The sequence below is a fragment of the Mastigoproctus giganteus genome, chromosome 12, assembly GCF_048544385.1.
Source record: "Mastigoproctus giganteus isolate SK-2022 chromosome 12, ASM4854438v1, whole genome shotgun sequence".
Taxonomy (NCBI): domain Eukaryota; kingdom Metazoa; phylum Arthropoda; class Arachnida; order Uropygi; family Thelyphonidae; genus Mastigoproctus; species Mastigoproctus giganteus.
Window position 1 is genome coordinate 107,752,689 of NC_143586.1, and position 16,768 is coordinate 107,769,456.

Below are 16,768 nucleotides of genomic sequence, written 5' to 3' on the forward strand. Positions count from 1 at the left end.
TTAAATAAACAAAAATTTTTTCGGTGCCTTTACTGGCCACAGGTGCAAAAATGGTTGAAGGATAAATTAATTGACAAAATAATATGGCCTGGGAAGCATCTAGACCTTAATTCAATTGAAAATTGTTGAAATAAAATGGGTGTAATGCAAAAGAAACCAAAAATACTTAGTTGCAGGAGACAATCTGTTTGATACCATGAGATTTCCCAGGATTATATTCAGAACGTTATCCAGGTGATAACACAACTAAGTGCAGCAGTCATCAAAGTAAGGGGGCGTCTCCGTAGCCAGGTGGGAAGGAGCAGCAGTGCGTAGCACACGCTTCTTGATTAGACCGGGGTTCGAGCCCGTCACCACCAAATACGGAGGATTCGGAAAGGTCAAGGGAATGACCACCGCATATTCCCGGAGCAACATGGCCTTAGTTGCTAATGCTCCTAAAAACCAAATAACTAACTAACTAACTAACTAAAGCAAGGGGCGGGCCAACAAAATATCAGTGTGCATTTTGTTTTTTTGGTTATATAGCTGCCCATTGTACAAAGGGTACTAGGAAAGTTTTGCAATACAGCTTTGTTTATTTAATTTTTTCTGAGTAATTTCCTCTACATTCAATACACCTCTCCATCCTCCGAAACCAATCTTTAAACCACTTCTGCCAAGTTTCACTAGGGAGTAAAGCACACTCGTTGTCCCAAGCCCGTAGAAGGTCCTCATCACTGGAAAACCGCCTCCCTTTTAGCTTCATTTTCACATGCGGGAACAGTGCAAAGTCACAGGGAGCAAGGTCTGATCTGTAGGGAGGGTGCTCGAGAAGTTTCAGTCCTGTCGTGGTCAAATATTTGGTGCAGGCTTTGGCGCGGTGAGCTGGAGCATTTTCGTGATGGAGGTACCAGGTGTCCATTCTTGACTTTGGTCGCAGGTTCTTCATAGATCCAATGACTTTAGGCAGGCATTGTTCAGTATACCACTTAGCTGTGACTGTCTTCTGCGTGTCCAAAACGACACGTTCCACAATTCCACTCGATTTGAAAAATACAGCTATCATTTTCTTCTTTACAGATCGGGATTTTCTGACAATTACGGGTGTAGCGTCATCATCAAAGACCCAAACTTTGTTTTGAGCCCTGATCGGCAGATCGTAATAGTACAGCCAAGTCTCGTCACCTGTCACGATGTTGTTCACATACCGAGATTGTCCCTTATCAAACTTTTTTAACATCTCCCGGCACCAAGTCACACGTCGTGTCATCTGCTCTTCAGTCAGTTGATGCGGCACCCAGAGAGAACAAAGTTTCTTCATGTGCAAATGATCTTGCAGAATCGAACGAATTGCTGGTGCATTTAGGCCCAAAGTATCCTCTATCTGTTGGTAGGTCACTCGCCTGTTTTCGTCAAGCATTTTCCTCACAGCAGTAACGTTTTCCTCCGTAACTGACGTTCGTGGCCTTCCCGGCCTCTCAGAATCCTCCAGAGTGAAATTTCCCCTTTGGAATTCTCTATACCACCTGAATATCGTTGTACGATGTGGACAATCATCATCTAGTGCAAGAGTCATTTCTTCTAAGCACTGGTCTATGGTTAAACCACGCACGAAAGTATACCGCAAAACTGTCCTTATCTCATTTCGTGACCACGATGCCATCGCAAGCACTTTACACTCTCACTACTAATGAATAACTGAGCCCATCGACTTGGCGCGGCGGCTACTATGCACGTATGAACATGTCTCAACATGCAGCAACAAGCAGCTTCCTGTGATTCATTGTTGCGTCATATTGCAAAACTTTCCTAGTACCCTTTGTACTAGTATCAGCAAAATAATGAAAAAAAAAAAAAAATTCATTGCTTTCATAAAATTTTTGTTATTATACGAAACATAACATGCTGTTATTTTGGAGAAAAGTACTTATTTTCACTGTACTCGTATTATTTCATTTACTTGTAAGGCAAAAAAGTAAATTTTTCTTTAATTAACAGTTACATGTGTGTATTATTATTATTTATGTTCTTTCGGCTATTTCTAATGTCAGTATAAGGACAAACAACTGAGGTAACAAATCAGGTGATGCATTTTTTTTTTTTTTTTTTTTTGAGCAACAATGCAAGTGGATAGATGCCATTCACCACAGATGCCTTTCTTATATTTAACTTCAACAATTTCTCTTCCAATTTCCTCTGAATTATTACAAAATCATTTGTAAGCCTATTAGATTTTTGATAAACTTCTGGCACCCACTTTCCCAAAGAATTCATCATGTGCAAGTATAAAAGCAAAATACTTATTCACTCTGTCGCTAACCTGAGCAACTTGAACTAGAGACTAGGCACCCGCAGGGAGATCTGCTTGAGGTTTTTAAATCTTGAATGGACTGAGTGAGCTGAATGTTAATGGTATTCTCCCACTTGCTGAGACTACACACGAGGGGGGCATAAATTCAAGTTGAGGAAGGATGGTTTCATGATAGATGTGTGGAAGTTTACAGCCAGCGAGTGGTTGATTGCTGGAACAAGCTTCCATCTGTTGTTTGGAAGGGATGGGTTGAGGAAAAACTAGACAAATTCTTGGAGGATATAGATGGATGAACTGTGCAGGGGAATTTTTTTTTTTTTTGAGCTGATGCTATATAAGCCAGCTCCTTGCATCACTTGCCATTACTACTCCCACTGAAAATGCTGTCATATACATCTAGCCAAACAACAATAAATGGCGAGTAGTTGTCAATTCACTTAACAAATGCAGGCAAACATCAAAAGCATATTCGGCATTACTGCAGAAAAAATGAAATTCTATACAATGTGTGTATTCAAGTGGCCGAATGAATCAATGGACCAATTGTGAGCGATCAAAATTTTCTATTTGGTTCAAGATTTATAAAAAAAAAATTGGTTCAAGATTTATAAAAAATATTTGGTTCAAGATTTATAAAAAAAAAAAAAAAAAAAATTAGTCATGGGGAAACCTAAATCTTTCTGCAAAATATTAGTTAATTCTTGGACAAAAAGAATCTCTATTATCTGCAACAAGTAGTGCTCTATTAATAAGTGGTATTAAAGCTTTTGTTATTATTATTTTTTTTTTTTTTGTAAAAACAGCACAACCTCGATATGATGTGGTTGTCAGGTGACAACTTTAATAGTAGCCTTATAAGCCAATTGTGTTAAAGCTGAAAAAATTTTTACCATTTTCCCCCCAGTGTTTTTAAACATAAATACATTTTACTAAGTAAATAAATACTTTATTTACTAATGTTTTAAGAGATTCTTAATTAATGAAAAGTATTATAGGTTATATCATTCCCTTTAAATTCTACTAATACACAATGCCGTTGTGAACTTAATTTTATGCAACCGCTTTAAAATAACATGTAATTTGGTTTGACAGAACTGATGACAGTGTTTTGTCAGTACATAATTTTTAATAGTGGTCAGATGAAATAAATAAAGACGTTCACTACTGCTCTGGCATTCTAACCATGCCATCACCTCATTAATGTTTCCAAGTACTTTGTTCATTTCTGGTGCTTTTTCCATGAGTCATCCACATTATCTTCTGAGTCACTCTCTATGTCACTGGCCTTCTGTTTGTCAATTGTCTTCAGACTGTTCACAGAGGCTGCGATTTGTTCCTCATTCAGGTAATGCACAACTGGAGCTTCTGCATCCACCTCAACCCAAGCAGTCAGGTTATTTGCTCCAAGACTATTTTCAGGTTATTTGTCACCAAGTATGTTACAAACAACCTTTGCTTCTTGTGAAAATGCTTCTAATTCAAGGTTATTAGTGATCTTGTCTTTTCCAATACATTTTTTCCAGCAGCAGTTGAAAATTGCTCAATGGCAATTTTTAATTGCCATTGAGCTTACTTTTTCCTATACTAGTCCAATATTATATGCGACATCTTTCAGTGTTAATGTTTTCAAAAATTCTAGAACTTGAATTTCTGAGTTCACAACACCAACAAGTCATCATCAGCCATTTTCCATCCACAGCAGGATGAAGGCCTCTCGGCAACTTTCCAGTTTCTTCTGTTTTGTGCAATGGCCCATCCACTTACCGCATACGAACTCTTCAATTTCATCTGTCCATCTTCGTTGTTGTCTTCCAGGTTTTATTTTAGCTCCTCTTGTGTACCATTCTGTTATTTTTTTTAGTCCAACTGTCATCATGTCTTCGAGCTGGATAATGCCCAAATCCATTTCAGTTCTTTAATTTTGATAAGAATGTCCTTTATTTGTGTCTGCTGCCCAATCCGTAAGTCACGATGGGGAGCATACACTGATTCATTACTTTACATTTCAGACAAATTGGGATATTGCTCTTCAGTATGTGACTATATTTCCTGAATGCTATCTATCCGAAATGTATTCTTCTCTTGCCTTCCAACCATTTATCATTATTGCAGCTAATGATTTGTCCAAGATAAGTATAATTGAATCCTTTTCAATTTCTGTTCCTTCAATGATTATATCTCTTCCTGTGGGATACTTGTTCATCATTACTTGTTTTTACCATATTCATCTTTAGTCCGAAATCCTTACTAACGCTGCATAACCAATTAAGATTTTCCTCTAATTGTTCAGGATCGTGGCTTAAGATCACAATGTCTTCTACAAATCGAAAACAGTTTATGTACTCTCCATTCACATTAACTCCTTTCTGCGCCCAGTCTAATCTTCTGAAAGTTTCTTCAAGGGCAGGGCAGCAGTAAACAACTTTGGAGATATCGTGTCTCCTTGTCTAACTCCTTTCTTAATTTTAAATTTGCTACTGTCTTTGTCTAGCCCAGCAGTTCCCAACCAGTGGTTCGCGAACCCCCAGGGGTTCGCACTAAAAATTCTGTAATGGAGTCAGATTAGATTTACATAGGTATATTATTGTAAACTAAAAAATATTACTAATAATAACCAATAAACTAAAATAAAATTAAATAAAAAAAGTAAAGAATTGCCAAAGAAAGAAAGAAACCACATCTCCCACAATTCCATATAATTACTTGAGTATCTTACAGTATAAAATGTTAAATATGTTTTCCATACTAATTTATTTTTTCATTCTCAATGATCACTGTTATGTACAAGTACTTTTTTTTTAGTATCGTGGGTTGAAGGTTGAAAAGGTGAAAGAAGATGCTTGTTGACTTGAACTTCTGCAATTATAATTTTCAGGAAATAAGTATGAAGGAAGGTTGTTCAAGAAAACAGAAGTTGAATGAATAAATGAGGAAGAAGTAAAGTTGGTTCTGTGGGATTGAAATTGGACAGTAAAAGGATGTTGACTGGCTGTGGCATGTGTTCGGATTGCTTTGAAAGAGAGAGAGAAAGCGGGAATTATAGAAGCCAATTCAGAAGAACAATGCCCATGAAAGTATCTACAGAAAAGGCATGCAACAGAAACAGAAAGTCTATGAGACAGAGAGTGGAGAGACTGTTTCAGATGAGACATTAATTAACCTAACTGCCCTCTTCTGAATGGAATCTAAAATCTAGAGAGGTTTTTGGGGCACCACCCAAGATCTGAGAACAATATTCCATTGTATGCCAGATCTGTGATTTGTACAGACTCAACAACTGTTTGGAAGAGAAGTAATGCCGAGAGTGAAAGAGAAAACCCAGTTTTTTAGATGCAGAGGAAGCAATATTTGTAATGTGCTTTATACCAAGAGAGATTATAAGTCAGGGTAATCCCCAAGATCTTGCCTAGAAATTGGAGTGCAGTCGAAGATAAGCATAGGAGCAGAAGAATCCTTTTTGCAAGATATAAGACAGGACTGAGTTTTAGAAGGATTGAAATTAAGTTATCTTTGCCCCACTGGATATCAGCATTTAAGGATTTAGCAGTGAATACTCGGGCCTCTGTAGCCAAGTGGTCAGGAGTGTGAGTGCAGTAGCACACGCGCTTTGAGTAGACCGAGTTCAAGCCCTTGACTGCTGAATACGGTCGATCTGCCAACCCGCACTGGACCAGTGGCAGATTATGGTCCATTTCCCTCAGCATGAATTGTTGAGGAGGGTTCCATCCTGCAGTGGGTTGATAATGGCTGCACTTTTAGTTTTTTTTTACTTGAGAAATTGAAGCTGTTTGAGTAGCATAAGGTTTCTCAAACTGGAAAGTCAATGTAATGTGCTATCATCAGCAAAATTTTTGGATAGGACTTCCAGTCAATGGAAGAGGGTCATTAATATACAAGAGGAAAAGAGTGGGAGAAAGAACTGAACCTTGGGGAACACTAGCATTGGTGCAGAAGTTAGAAGACAGAGAGCCGTCTACAATCACCTGCAGTAAGGGGTCAGAGAGAAAACTGGATACCCAATTACAAAAATAGCTGGCAAATCATAAGATGGAAGCTTATATAGAAGACCTTTAGGCCAAACATGATCGAAAGCCTTTGAAATGTCAGGCGCAATGGCTTGAGTTTCACCAAACTTTTCCATTGAATTTGTCCACAGATGGGTAATATAAGCCAGAATATCAACAGTGGAATGACATTGACGAAATCCATACTGGCGATTGATGATCAGATGAAAGATTTCCAAACAGTTTAAGAGTTGGTTAATTGATTTTAACATTACTTTAGAAAGAGTAATGGTAAGTGCAATGGGACAATTATTCAATGGGAGGGATTTGTCACCCTTTTTTAGGAACTGGTTGGATATGAGCAAATTTCCAAGAAGAAGGGGAAAACACCTTTGAAATAAAAAGTGAAAAAATTCGACACAAAACAAGAGTAAGTTCAGTTTTTGAGAACAAGTGGAAAAATATCATCAGGACCTGGAGCTTTCTTACATCAGATTCATTATTTTTTTTTACCAAGATCATCAATGCATGAGTGGGAAGAAAAATAGGATGTTAGCAGGTCAGTTTTATCTCTGGCTGATGTGGCAACAGAACCATTTGGTTTTAACAGAAGTGAGAACGAGATAGGTAAAAATTGCGACCAATAGCTTTGGCAAAAAGACCAGAATTCTAAGCAACCATTTGGACAAGAAGCAAGTTCTACTCTTAGGCTGTTCGAAATGTAGTTTGGACTGGTCAATAGACTTTACAAAGTATGAAAAATATATTTTATTTGAATTAAAATATTTTATTATATTTTTAATATAATAATTTTAAATTTAATTTAAGACCATTTTAATTTTTTAATTTAATTTAATGTCATGGTTTAATTCTCATCTATTTGTCATACATGGTTTTATATTACCCCATAACCTTGTCAAGCCCCTGGCGGGCATGCACTGTATCTTTATTGTACAATAAAGATTTCTTCTTCTTAATAATAATTTTTATTATTATACAAAGTTGCTTATAAAAATGTAGTACTGGTAACATTGTATAATAAAAATTCAGTAATATTATATGATAACCCCAGGTGCTCACATCTGGTGAGTATGGGCTTGGCACAGGGTCCTGAGTTGGATATCATCATTCTTCTCTTTCTCGATGATTCCTTTTTACTTCTCTCTCTCGATGATTCCTTTTTACTTCTCTCTCTCTCTCTCTCTCTCTCTCTCAGGATTTTTTTTTTTTTTTTTTTTGGCTGGTGCAGCATAAGTCTCAGGCTTCCTTGCACCATATGGCTAATAATAATAATATTAATAATAATTTCAGAGAATATAGGCTTAGTGGTTCGCATTAAAAATATTGTGTTGAAAGGGTTTTGTGATAAAAAATATAATATTGAAAGGGGTTCACGAGTCAAGAAAGGTTGGGAACTGATGGTCTAGTTTAATAAAGGCGGTATCGTTCTCATATATTTTCTTCGAAATCATAATGTACGGGATGTCTATGGTTTGCCTTTCCAGTGCCTGAAACATTACCTTATGCTGTATGGCAGGGTTTCCCAAAGTGTGATCACTGCCACCACTAGGTGGCAGTGATCACAGTGTACTGATGTGGGATTTACTTAATGATTTAATTACCATCAGGGTTAAAGGAAAGGGTTTTTGCTTCCGTAAAGGTGAGTACAGTGGTCTCAGACAGTTTTTAAATTTTGAACAGTGGGATCACCTGACGATGTTACCAACAGTAAATTCTAAGTGGGAAGCATACAAGGAATTAATCGTGGATGCTACTAAAAGTTTCATACCTATTAAGAAATATTGTTCAAGGTTTAGGCCTAAATGGTTATCTAATGAACTAATGAGACTCATAACAGAGAAGAAAAATGCATGGGATGCATATAAATTATCAAGCGACTCAGAAGCCCATGGCAGATATAAACTAGTCTGTAATCAGGTCACAAATGAGGTTAGGCAGGCGAAGGCAGATTACGAGAAATCTTTGGCAAAAGATGCTAAGAAAAACAACAAGGATTTCTTTACTTATATAAACTTTAAAAGGAAGGGGATGAATCTGATTGGGCCACTTGACATTGATGGTTCGACTGTTGATGATCCTGCTCAGATAGCAAACAAACAATGAGTATTTTGCATTTACATTCACACATGAGGAATTATTAAGGTTTGAAAATGGCAGAAGGTTATCAAATTGTAGCAGAATACTTAATGATTTTGTAATAACTGAGAGCAAAGTGGAGGAGAAATTGTTGAAGTTAAACATTAGAAAAGCACCTGGGGTGGATCTGATCTATCCAGTTATATTAGAGGAGGCGGGAAAGCAACTAAGCAAACCCTTAGCCATAATTATGAGAGCATCCTTGGACTCAGGGGCGGTTCCAAGGACTGGAGATGTGCAAATGTATCCCCAATTCACAAAGTGGGGTCGAAGGGTGAGACGAGTAATTACAGACCAGTTAGTTTAACTTCTGTTCCGGGTAAAATAATGGAGTCACTGGTTAAAGATGAATTGCAGGATCATCTAGACAAGACTGCAGCAATAATTCAGACACAGCATGGGTTTGTTAAGGGAAAGTCTTGTCTGACAAATTTGATAGGATATTATGATGTGGTTACAAAGGAACTGGATGCAAAAAATAATTTTGATATCATATATTTGGATTTCAGGAAAGCTTTTGACACTGTTGCACATGGAAGACTATTGTACAAATTGGAGCAGAATGGTATTAAGGGTAAGTTGCTACAATGGATAAAAGGATGGTTAAGTGGGAGAAGACAGAGGGTGGTAATCGATGTGCTGCTCTTCGTGGACTAATGTTATTAGTGGAGTCCCACAGGGTTCAGTGTTGGGTCCACTGCTGTTTTGTATATTTATCAATTATATTGATGAAGGTATATCAGGCTTAATGTCGAAGTTTGCAGATGATACAAAGGTTGGCAGGGTTGTTAATGACATAATGGCAGTGTGCTACTGCAACAGGATCTAGATAATTTGGGCACATGGGCTAAGAAGTGGTAACTGAAGTTTAACCTTGACAAATGCAAAGTACTGCATATGGGTAGAAGTAACCCCAGAAAAACGTAGCATCTGTGTGGTACTACACTTAAGGTGGTAGAAAATGAAAAAGACCTGGGAGTAATTGTGCAGTCATATATGAAATTTTCTGAGGAATGCAGACAGGCTGCAAGGCAGGTCATGGGGTTTTGTCAATGATATATAAGAATTTTGCTAGCAGAGAAAAGGAAGTGATTGTCCATCTGTATAAGGCAATGGTCAGGCCACGCCTTGAGTACTGCATACAGGTCTGGAGGCCTCATTTTAGGAAGGGTGTAGATTTACTTGAGCGTGTACAGAAGGGCAACAAGATTGGTGAGGGGAATGAAGGGATCCTCTTACCAAGAGAGGCTTAAGTTCTGCAAATTGCAGTGGCTGGAGACTAGGCACCTGCACGGTGATCTGATTGAGGTGTATAAGGTCTTGAATGGGTTGAGCATGCTGAATTCTGATGGGATTCTTCCACTTGTTCAGATTAAGAACCTAAGGGGGCATAAATTCAAATTAAGAAAGGACAGATGGTAGAATACGTTTCCCCTCAACTTGTTCATCTTCAGTCCAGATTGCTAAATAACCTTCACCCATTAGGAATCCATCTGATTAATAATCTCCCGACCAGAGTGATCACCATCTTGATCTTGTGCTATCATCAAGCAATTGTGAACTTGATTCTACAACAGAAATAGCTTTTCAATCTGATCACATGCCAATTTTAATTAACTTATATTTTCCGACTCCAAATTACAACGTCTCGACTCAGGTCCACACCAAGATAATAACAAGCCCAAAATTACTCAACATTACTAAATGTCTAGAAGCAGCCACTGCAATTCCTTGGAATGCACTTTAGCAATGTGATAATCAACTTGCCTTAGACCTTTTAACTCGCTGGCTCATCACAATTTCTAATTATGCAGCCTCAAAGAAAATAAGGATCTCTGAACGTACGAGAGGATGGTGGACTCCTGAGTTGAGCAACAGTTTTAAGCTTAAACAGGAACTGTACAAACAGTGGAAAATGACAGGACTAGCTCCGGACCGAATTGCGTACTCCAAAGGACGAGCAAGCTTCAACCGCCTCAAGTCTCAAGCCATAAAACATCACATTGAAACCACACTTCATAAGGGCTGTCCATCATACCGACAGAAATACTATAAACTCCCTCCACAGTTTGATCCTGAAAGGTGGATGGACTTTATTGCACGAGTTCAGGAAAACCAACATGAGCCCAGTGATATTCCCATGTCTGATGATGATGTGCCCAGAGATGCACTTGAAACCATTCAATTAACAAGACAAGACCTTTTATCTGCGATTAATAAGTTGCCTGCAACTGGTACAGCGGGAATCGACAAAGTACCACAATTTATCATTAAATGTTTGAGCCCATTTCTAAGTGATCCCCTCCTAATAATTTTCAATAGCATATTAAAAGGAGAATTTTTCCCTCCAATATGGAATTTATATTCTGTTAGGCCACTCCCAAAAGTTTCCCAGCCAACTGAAGCCAAGCACTTTAGACCCATCTCTCGTTCCTCATGTCTATTGAAATTACTTGAAAAAACAGTACTGAAAACACTTACCACGCACATTCTCCCGCACAGGCCCCAGCAAATTCATTATTCGTTGCAAAACAGATCAACAGTTAGTAACCTGATTATGACTACTAATGCAATCCTTGGATCATTTGAGGAGAAAGAAGAAATGGCAATCACATATCTTGATTTACAAGCTGCGTTCGATAGTGTTCACATCCCAGCCTTGCTCAAACTCCTTCGAAATTACTATCACATTACAGGCCCAGTATTGAAGTTTCTGACATCCCTTCTTCAGAATAGAATCATCCAAATGTACATAGGAAATCAAAGGTATACTAGACAAATACAAGCAGGCGTTCCACAAGGAGGAGTCCTGTCCGGAATTCTTTTCACTGCTATCATCTACCCACTAATACACAATAGAACAGATATGATATCATATGCAGATGATTTAAAGATCTTCACAAAAATAAATTTGACCGATGAAGCCAAAAACGCCACAGTAACCATCAACAAGACCTTATCAGAAGTACAGCAGTACCTCAAGAATTTTGACCTGCAAGTGAACCCTGAGAAATCTGCCATCATGATATTCTCTCTTAAATCCATACCAACCATAATTCAGCCTGCGATTGACGGAGTCCCGATCCCCTGCGTTGAAAAGCAAAGAGATCTGGGTGTAATCTTCGACAGAAAATTACGATTCCATCACCATATAGAAGAACTCTGTGCTAAATTCAACAAGAAACGGTGGGTTGCCAAGCAGCACTTGCTACACATTCACAACAGAAACCTGATAAAAATGTATATCAGGATGATGATTTTTGGAAGTGTACTGTATGGAGTAGAGTTGTGGGGGCTCAGCTGCAGACACCACAATTAAACCATTAAAAGCCGCTGAATACTGGCTCCTGAAGTGGGCAACCTGGAAGTGTCATCTCCCACCACAGCAGCGCACAACACCGATGGCCAACGCACTGAATTTAACCAGGTTTTCAGCATTAATGCACGAGAAAAGACTCATCTTCACCGTAAAAATGATTGCCGGGAGAGTCTCAGCACCCAACGTTTGGGACACCATGTGCTGGCGGATTCCCCAACCAGGTCTCCGCTCCACTCCCAAGCTTCTTGCTCTTCCTTCGAGACTACATTTGAAAGATCGGTTCCTCCCTTATCAGAAGCTCCACCTGGTTCAATCCCTGGATGCTGACTTATTTAAAATCATAGATGATAAAAAGTATAGACGGATCATCCTAGATCTGCATGTGGTCTCCAGAACTACCAACTGATCTCAGATCGTTATGGCGGGGCAAGAGACTCTCAGAAAACTGGACTTGAGGAAAAGCTTTTGTTATCACAATTTGTTATTTTTGTTATTTTGTATTATTTTCCTTTCAAGTCAATGTTATCTGCTATGAGTACTTTTTTTTTTTTTTTTTAATTATATAATTTGCTTATAATTAATCTTTACAATTCCTTTATTATCTCTGCCGTTTGTTAACCCCTGGCATGGTGCCGTGAAGGGTATTGTATGGTCGTGGTACCTGCGTGTACCGGTGAACTGTACAATAAAGATCTTATTTATTTAAAATAGATGTGCGGAAATTTGCCTTTAGCCAGCGGGTGGTTAATTGCTGGAACAAACTTCCATCTGTCGTTGTGGAAGTTGATAGGTTGAATAAATTTAAGGAGGAACTGGACAGGTATTTGGAGGGAATGGTGTGATTTTTTTTTTTTTTTTTTTGGCTGATGCTGCATAAGCTCATACACTTGCTTTCTTGCATCACGTGCCACTACTACTACTATTAGTGATTTCGAAATTACAGATGACTCTTTATTAGAAAAACTTTTCAGCATAAAGGCAAGTAAGACTCCTGGAGTTGAGGCATATAGCCAGTAACTTTGAGGGAGGCTGCCAGGGAGCATACTGAACCATTGAAGTTAATTATGAGGACATCTTTGGACTTGGAAGAGATTGCTTTAGAATCTCTCCCAAAAAGTGCCAACGTATCACCAATACATAAAGGCTATTCTAAGAGCAAAGTTGTATTCAAATGCAACTACAGATCAGTTAGTCAGACTTCAGTGACTGGGAAAATCTTAGCGTCAATGACTAAGAGTGCAATCCACTGACATTTAGATTGATGTGGCATTCTAAATAACACATATGATTTTGTTAAGCAAAAATCATATTTAACTAACTTAGCAGGCTATTTTAATATAACTAATCATGAGCTGAATGTAGGGAACAATTTCAACATAGTTTATTTGGATTTTAACAAGGCATTTGACTCAGTCCCTCATGAGAGGTTACTGTATAAGCTGGAACATGTTGGAATTAATAGAAAAATTCTAAGATAGATTTCTGGGTGACTGCAGGGCAGAAGGCAGAGGATTGTGATTAATCCTTCAGATTGGTGTAGAGTCAGAAGTTGGGTCTCCCGAAGGATCAGTTCTTGGACCACTGTTTTTCTGATTTTTATAAACGACACCAGCAATGGGATACAAGGCTTAATGTCAAAATTTGCAGACAATGTAAAGGTTGGTAGAATAGTTAATGATCGGTGCCAAGCAGAGCTCCTTCGGGATGATCTGAACAGGCTGCATGAATGGTAAGAAGAGTGGCAGTTTTGCTTTAATGCAGCAAAAGCAAGGTTTTATATGTGTGGAATAGTAATCTCAAAATAAATTATACACTTAATGGGGTTGAATTAAAAACAGTAGAGAAAGAAAGGGATCGGGAGTTATAATACGAGCAGATATGAAATTTTCTAACAATGTAAAGCCAGGAAAGCACATGGTGCCCTTTCAATGATTTATCGATCATTATCCTGTAGAGATAGGGATGTCATAATCCCACTGTATACAGGAATTGTAAGACTACCTCATTTGAAAAGACATTGAGCTTCTTGAAAAAGCCCAAAGATGGACAACTCATATAGAGAGATCAACAAAATGGCGACCATATGAGAAAAGACTCCAATTATGTGGGCCACAGAGCTTGGAAACAAGGCACCTCAGAGGTGACCTGACTGAGGTTTATAAGGCTCTGAGGGGTTAGTAAAATGAATGAAGGCAGAATGTTCACTGTTATTGTGAATTTCAAAACTTAGGGGCATAAATTCAAGTTGCAGGGTTTAAACTAGATTTAATTTATTTAATTTAGCCAGTGAATCAACTGCTGGAACAGGTTGCCTTCACAGATATTTCATCTTTCAGTAATACAAATCAAGTATGAATAATGTTTGGCTCTTTCAGATAACCACCAAAATATGCAACACAAATCCCATTTGTCATCAAGTATTTCAAACAATAGTACTCTTCAAGTAACTGAAATTAACAAACAATAATAATAATGGCTAATAAACTATTATCCATTGCAAATATTGAAAAGGCTACTTAAAAATGTACTGACACTACCGGAACCATACTATGAAAACCAAAAAAAATCATTACAAAAATAGACCATATAAACATCACAATCCTTTCATGCAAATGAGAAGTGGCTGCATGATAATTTTATTTGTTAAGATAAAGTTATAATTATTGCATGAACAAACATTGCATATTTATTCAAAGTAATTTTAAATATAATCCAAATATTAATTTCATGCCAGACAAAAATCAATGATGGTCAATGTAAAATTACACTTACAAGGGGTCAGAAAACAATGTTCATTCTTATTTCAAAAACAATTAAAGGGCAAGCTCTTAATATAACCAAGTTGCATTTTTCTGCTGTAATGAATCATAATTGTGAACGTTACTTCAATCTTCACAAAGTATAACCAAAAGAAATTATAAATTAATTGTATAAATTAAATATTCCACAATTATGTATAGGTTTAATACAACTTTTTTTTTCTTTTGCAACAAGTCATGTTTTCATACAGAACATAAAACATTACATTAAAGCCACTACTATAACACTAAACTATCACAATGTGTGAGAGAGAGTTCAAGAAAACTACAATCTCCGTTGTCACTTCGTGGATATAACTTCAAATTTACCTGATTAAACTCTGGTTCTAAATCATCGGCATACAGGTCTATATCACCATCCGCCATTTTCTTTATCCAAAGGGATGAAGCAACTGCGTTAAATATTAATGGTCAATTCTCATGTGTATCTCTTTTTTTAAAAAAAACCTGCAAATAGACGTAAAATACTATCAGAAAACATACATCTTATCTATCTTATTTTAAACCTTGAGTTAACACATGAGAAGTTACCTCATCATAAGACAAAATAACAAATAAATTATACATCACCAACGCGGACGTACAGTAGCCTAACACGAAGTTAGACAAATACACGAGTTTTATAATGGTCAAAACTGGAAAGTGGCCATTTACTAAGTCTGTATACACATATACTTACCAAAATTCACTCTAACCAACGAAAAACTTTATTGGTAGAAGATAACTGCAAACGATGACTCAGTTAATAACAATCAACAAAGCAATTTACTTTAAACAGCGTACGGCATATCCATAAAAATATAGTGTCATCGAAATAACACCTAAATGATATAGATGGAGCTAAAAGCAGTAAAGGGCGCTCAACTAGGGTGGTCTGGTTCTCAGTGCGCATGACCACATTCTGTAACACGGAGTATCTTACTTCTCTGTGTTCTGTAATACTGTATATGATGGCAGAAGCAAAGATTACGAGATGACAATTGACAGCCGGGGGTTTAAAAATCGAAAAGGGTTGTTACATTGATTTTATAATATTCTTTATCGCCGTTTATAAAACCATTGAATGGTAGAATTTTATATTTTATATAAAACTTTTCAAGCAATAATTTATTCATAATCGAACTATATTCTTTTTTTTGTTGTGTTCATCCGTTCAGTCACAACCAACTTTAGGAGACTTAATGGGCGAGCTTCCTCCATGCTGGCCGGTCTTCAACACTTCTATTATTTATTATTATTTATTATTATTAGCCATATGGTGCAAGGAAGCCTGAGGCTTATGCTGCGCCAGCAAAAAAAAAAAAAAAAAAATCCCCAGTTACCCTCAGAGTGAGAAAGAGACAGACAGAAGGAGAAAGGAATCACCAAGAAAGAGAAGAATGATGATATCCAGCTTGGGACCCTGGGTGTGCCAAGCCCATATTCACCAGATGTGAGCCCCTGGGGTTAAACTTTCAAGTCATTCATGTTCATGCTTGTGTCGCTGCTGATGGTGCTGAGACAGAGTGTTCTTTGCTCTCTGAACACTGCTGAGACAGAGTGTTCGACCTCTTCTCCTTCTTTCCCTGATCTTTCCCAGCATTACTCAATCACTAACCTTTCCTATCATTTCTGGCATTCACGGTCTCAAAAAAGGTGTGAAAAGTGAAATGTTCGCTGAACTTTCTAAAACTGGACATGATCTAGCCAAAGAGGATGTCTTTGTGTGTGTGTGTGTGTGTGTGTGTGTGTGTGTGTGTGTGTGTGTGTGTGTGTGTTAGATGCCTAGAGTGTCAAAAAATTAGGTGGCAACTCAGGGTTTTGATGAGCGTTTATGAAAGTTTGAGAAATTGGGTAAGTGCCCTCGAAGAAATTAATATGAGAGGGGCCCATCAAGCTCTAAGCTACCCAGCTCAAAAGCAGAGCTGACTCCTGTGCATCGGGCAATACAGACAAGACCAAGGAAGAATGCGCTGGTCCCAAAGGAACGAGTCATTGGTGGTGACTGTATTGTCAGGAAGACGGGAATACAGACAAGACCAAGACCATCGGGCAACACAGACAAGACCAAGGAAGAATGCGCTGGTCCCAAAGGAACCAGTCATTGGTCGTGACTGTATTGTCAGGAAGACGGGAATATACTGAGCAAGAACGATAGGTAGAGCAGGACCAGGGTATGTCTGCCAGCGGAAAAAGT

The 16,768-nt window shown here is 37.9% G+C and overlaps 1 protein-coding gene across 3 annotated transcripts in view; it reads right to left on the reverse strand.

The window, feature by feature from the left end:
- The window catches only part of Cpsf6 (cleavage and polyadenylation specificity factor subunit 6), an 821,382-nt gene extending 806,004 nt beyond the window's left edge, over window positions 1-15,378 (reverse strand). For all 3 annotated transcript variants that reach the window (XR_016547729.1, XM_090386823.1, XM_090386824.1), the window contains exons 1-2: window positions 15,272-15,378; window positions 14,902-15,039 (exon numbers count right to left, since the gene is read on the reverse strand). Coding sequence is in view for 2 of the 3 variants with exons in the window: in XM_090386823.1 (XP_090242949.1) it covers window positions 14,902-14,958 (57 nt within the window). In the remaining variant the exon portion in view is untranslated. The remainder of the gene's footprint in view (window positions 1-14,901; window positions 15,040-15,271) is intronic.
- Between the last annotated feature and the right edge of the window lie 1,390 nt (window positions 15,379-16,768).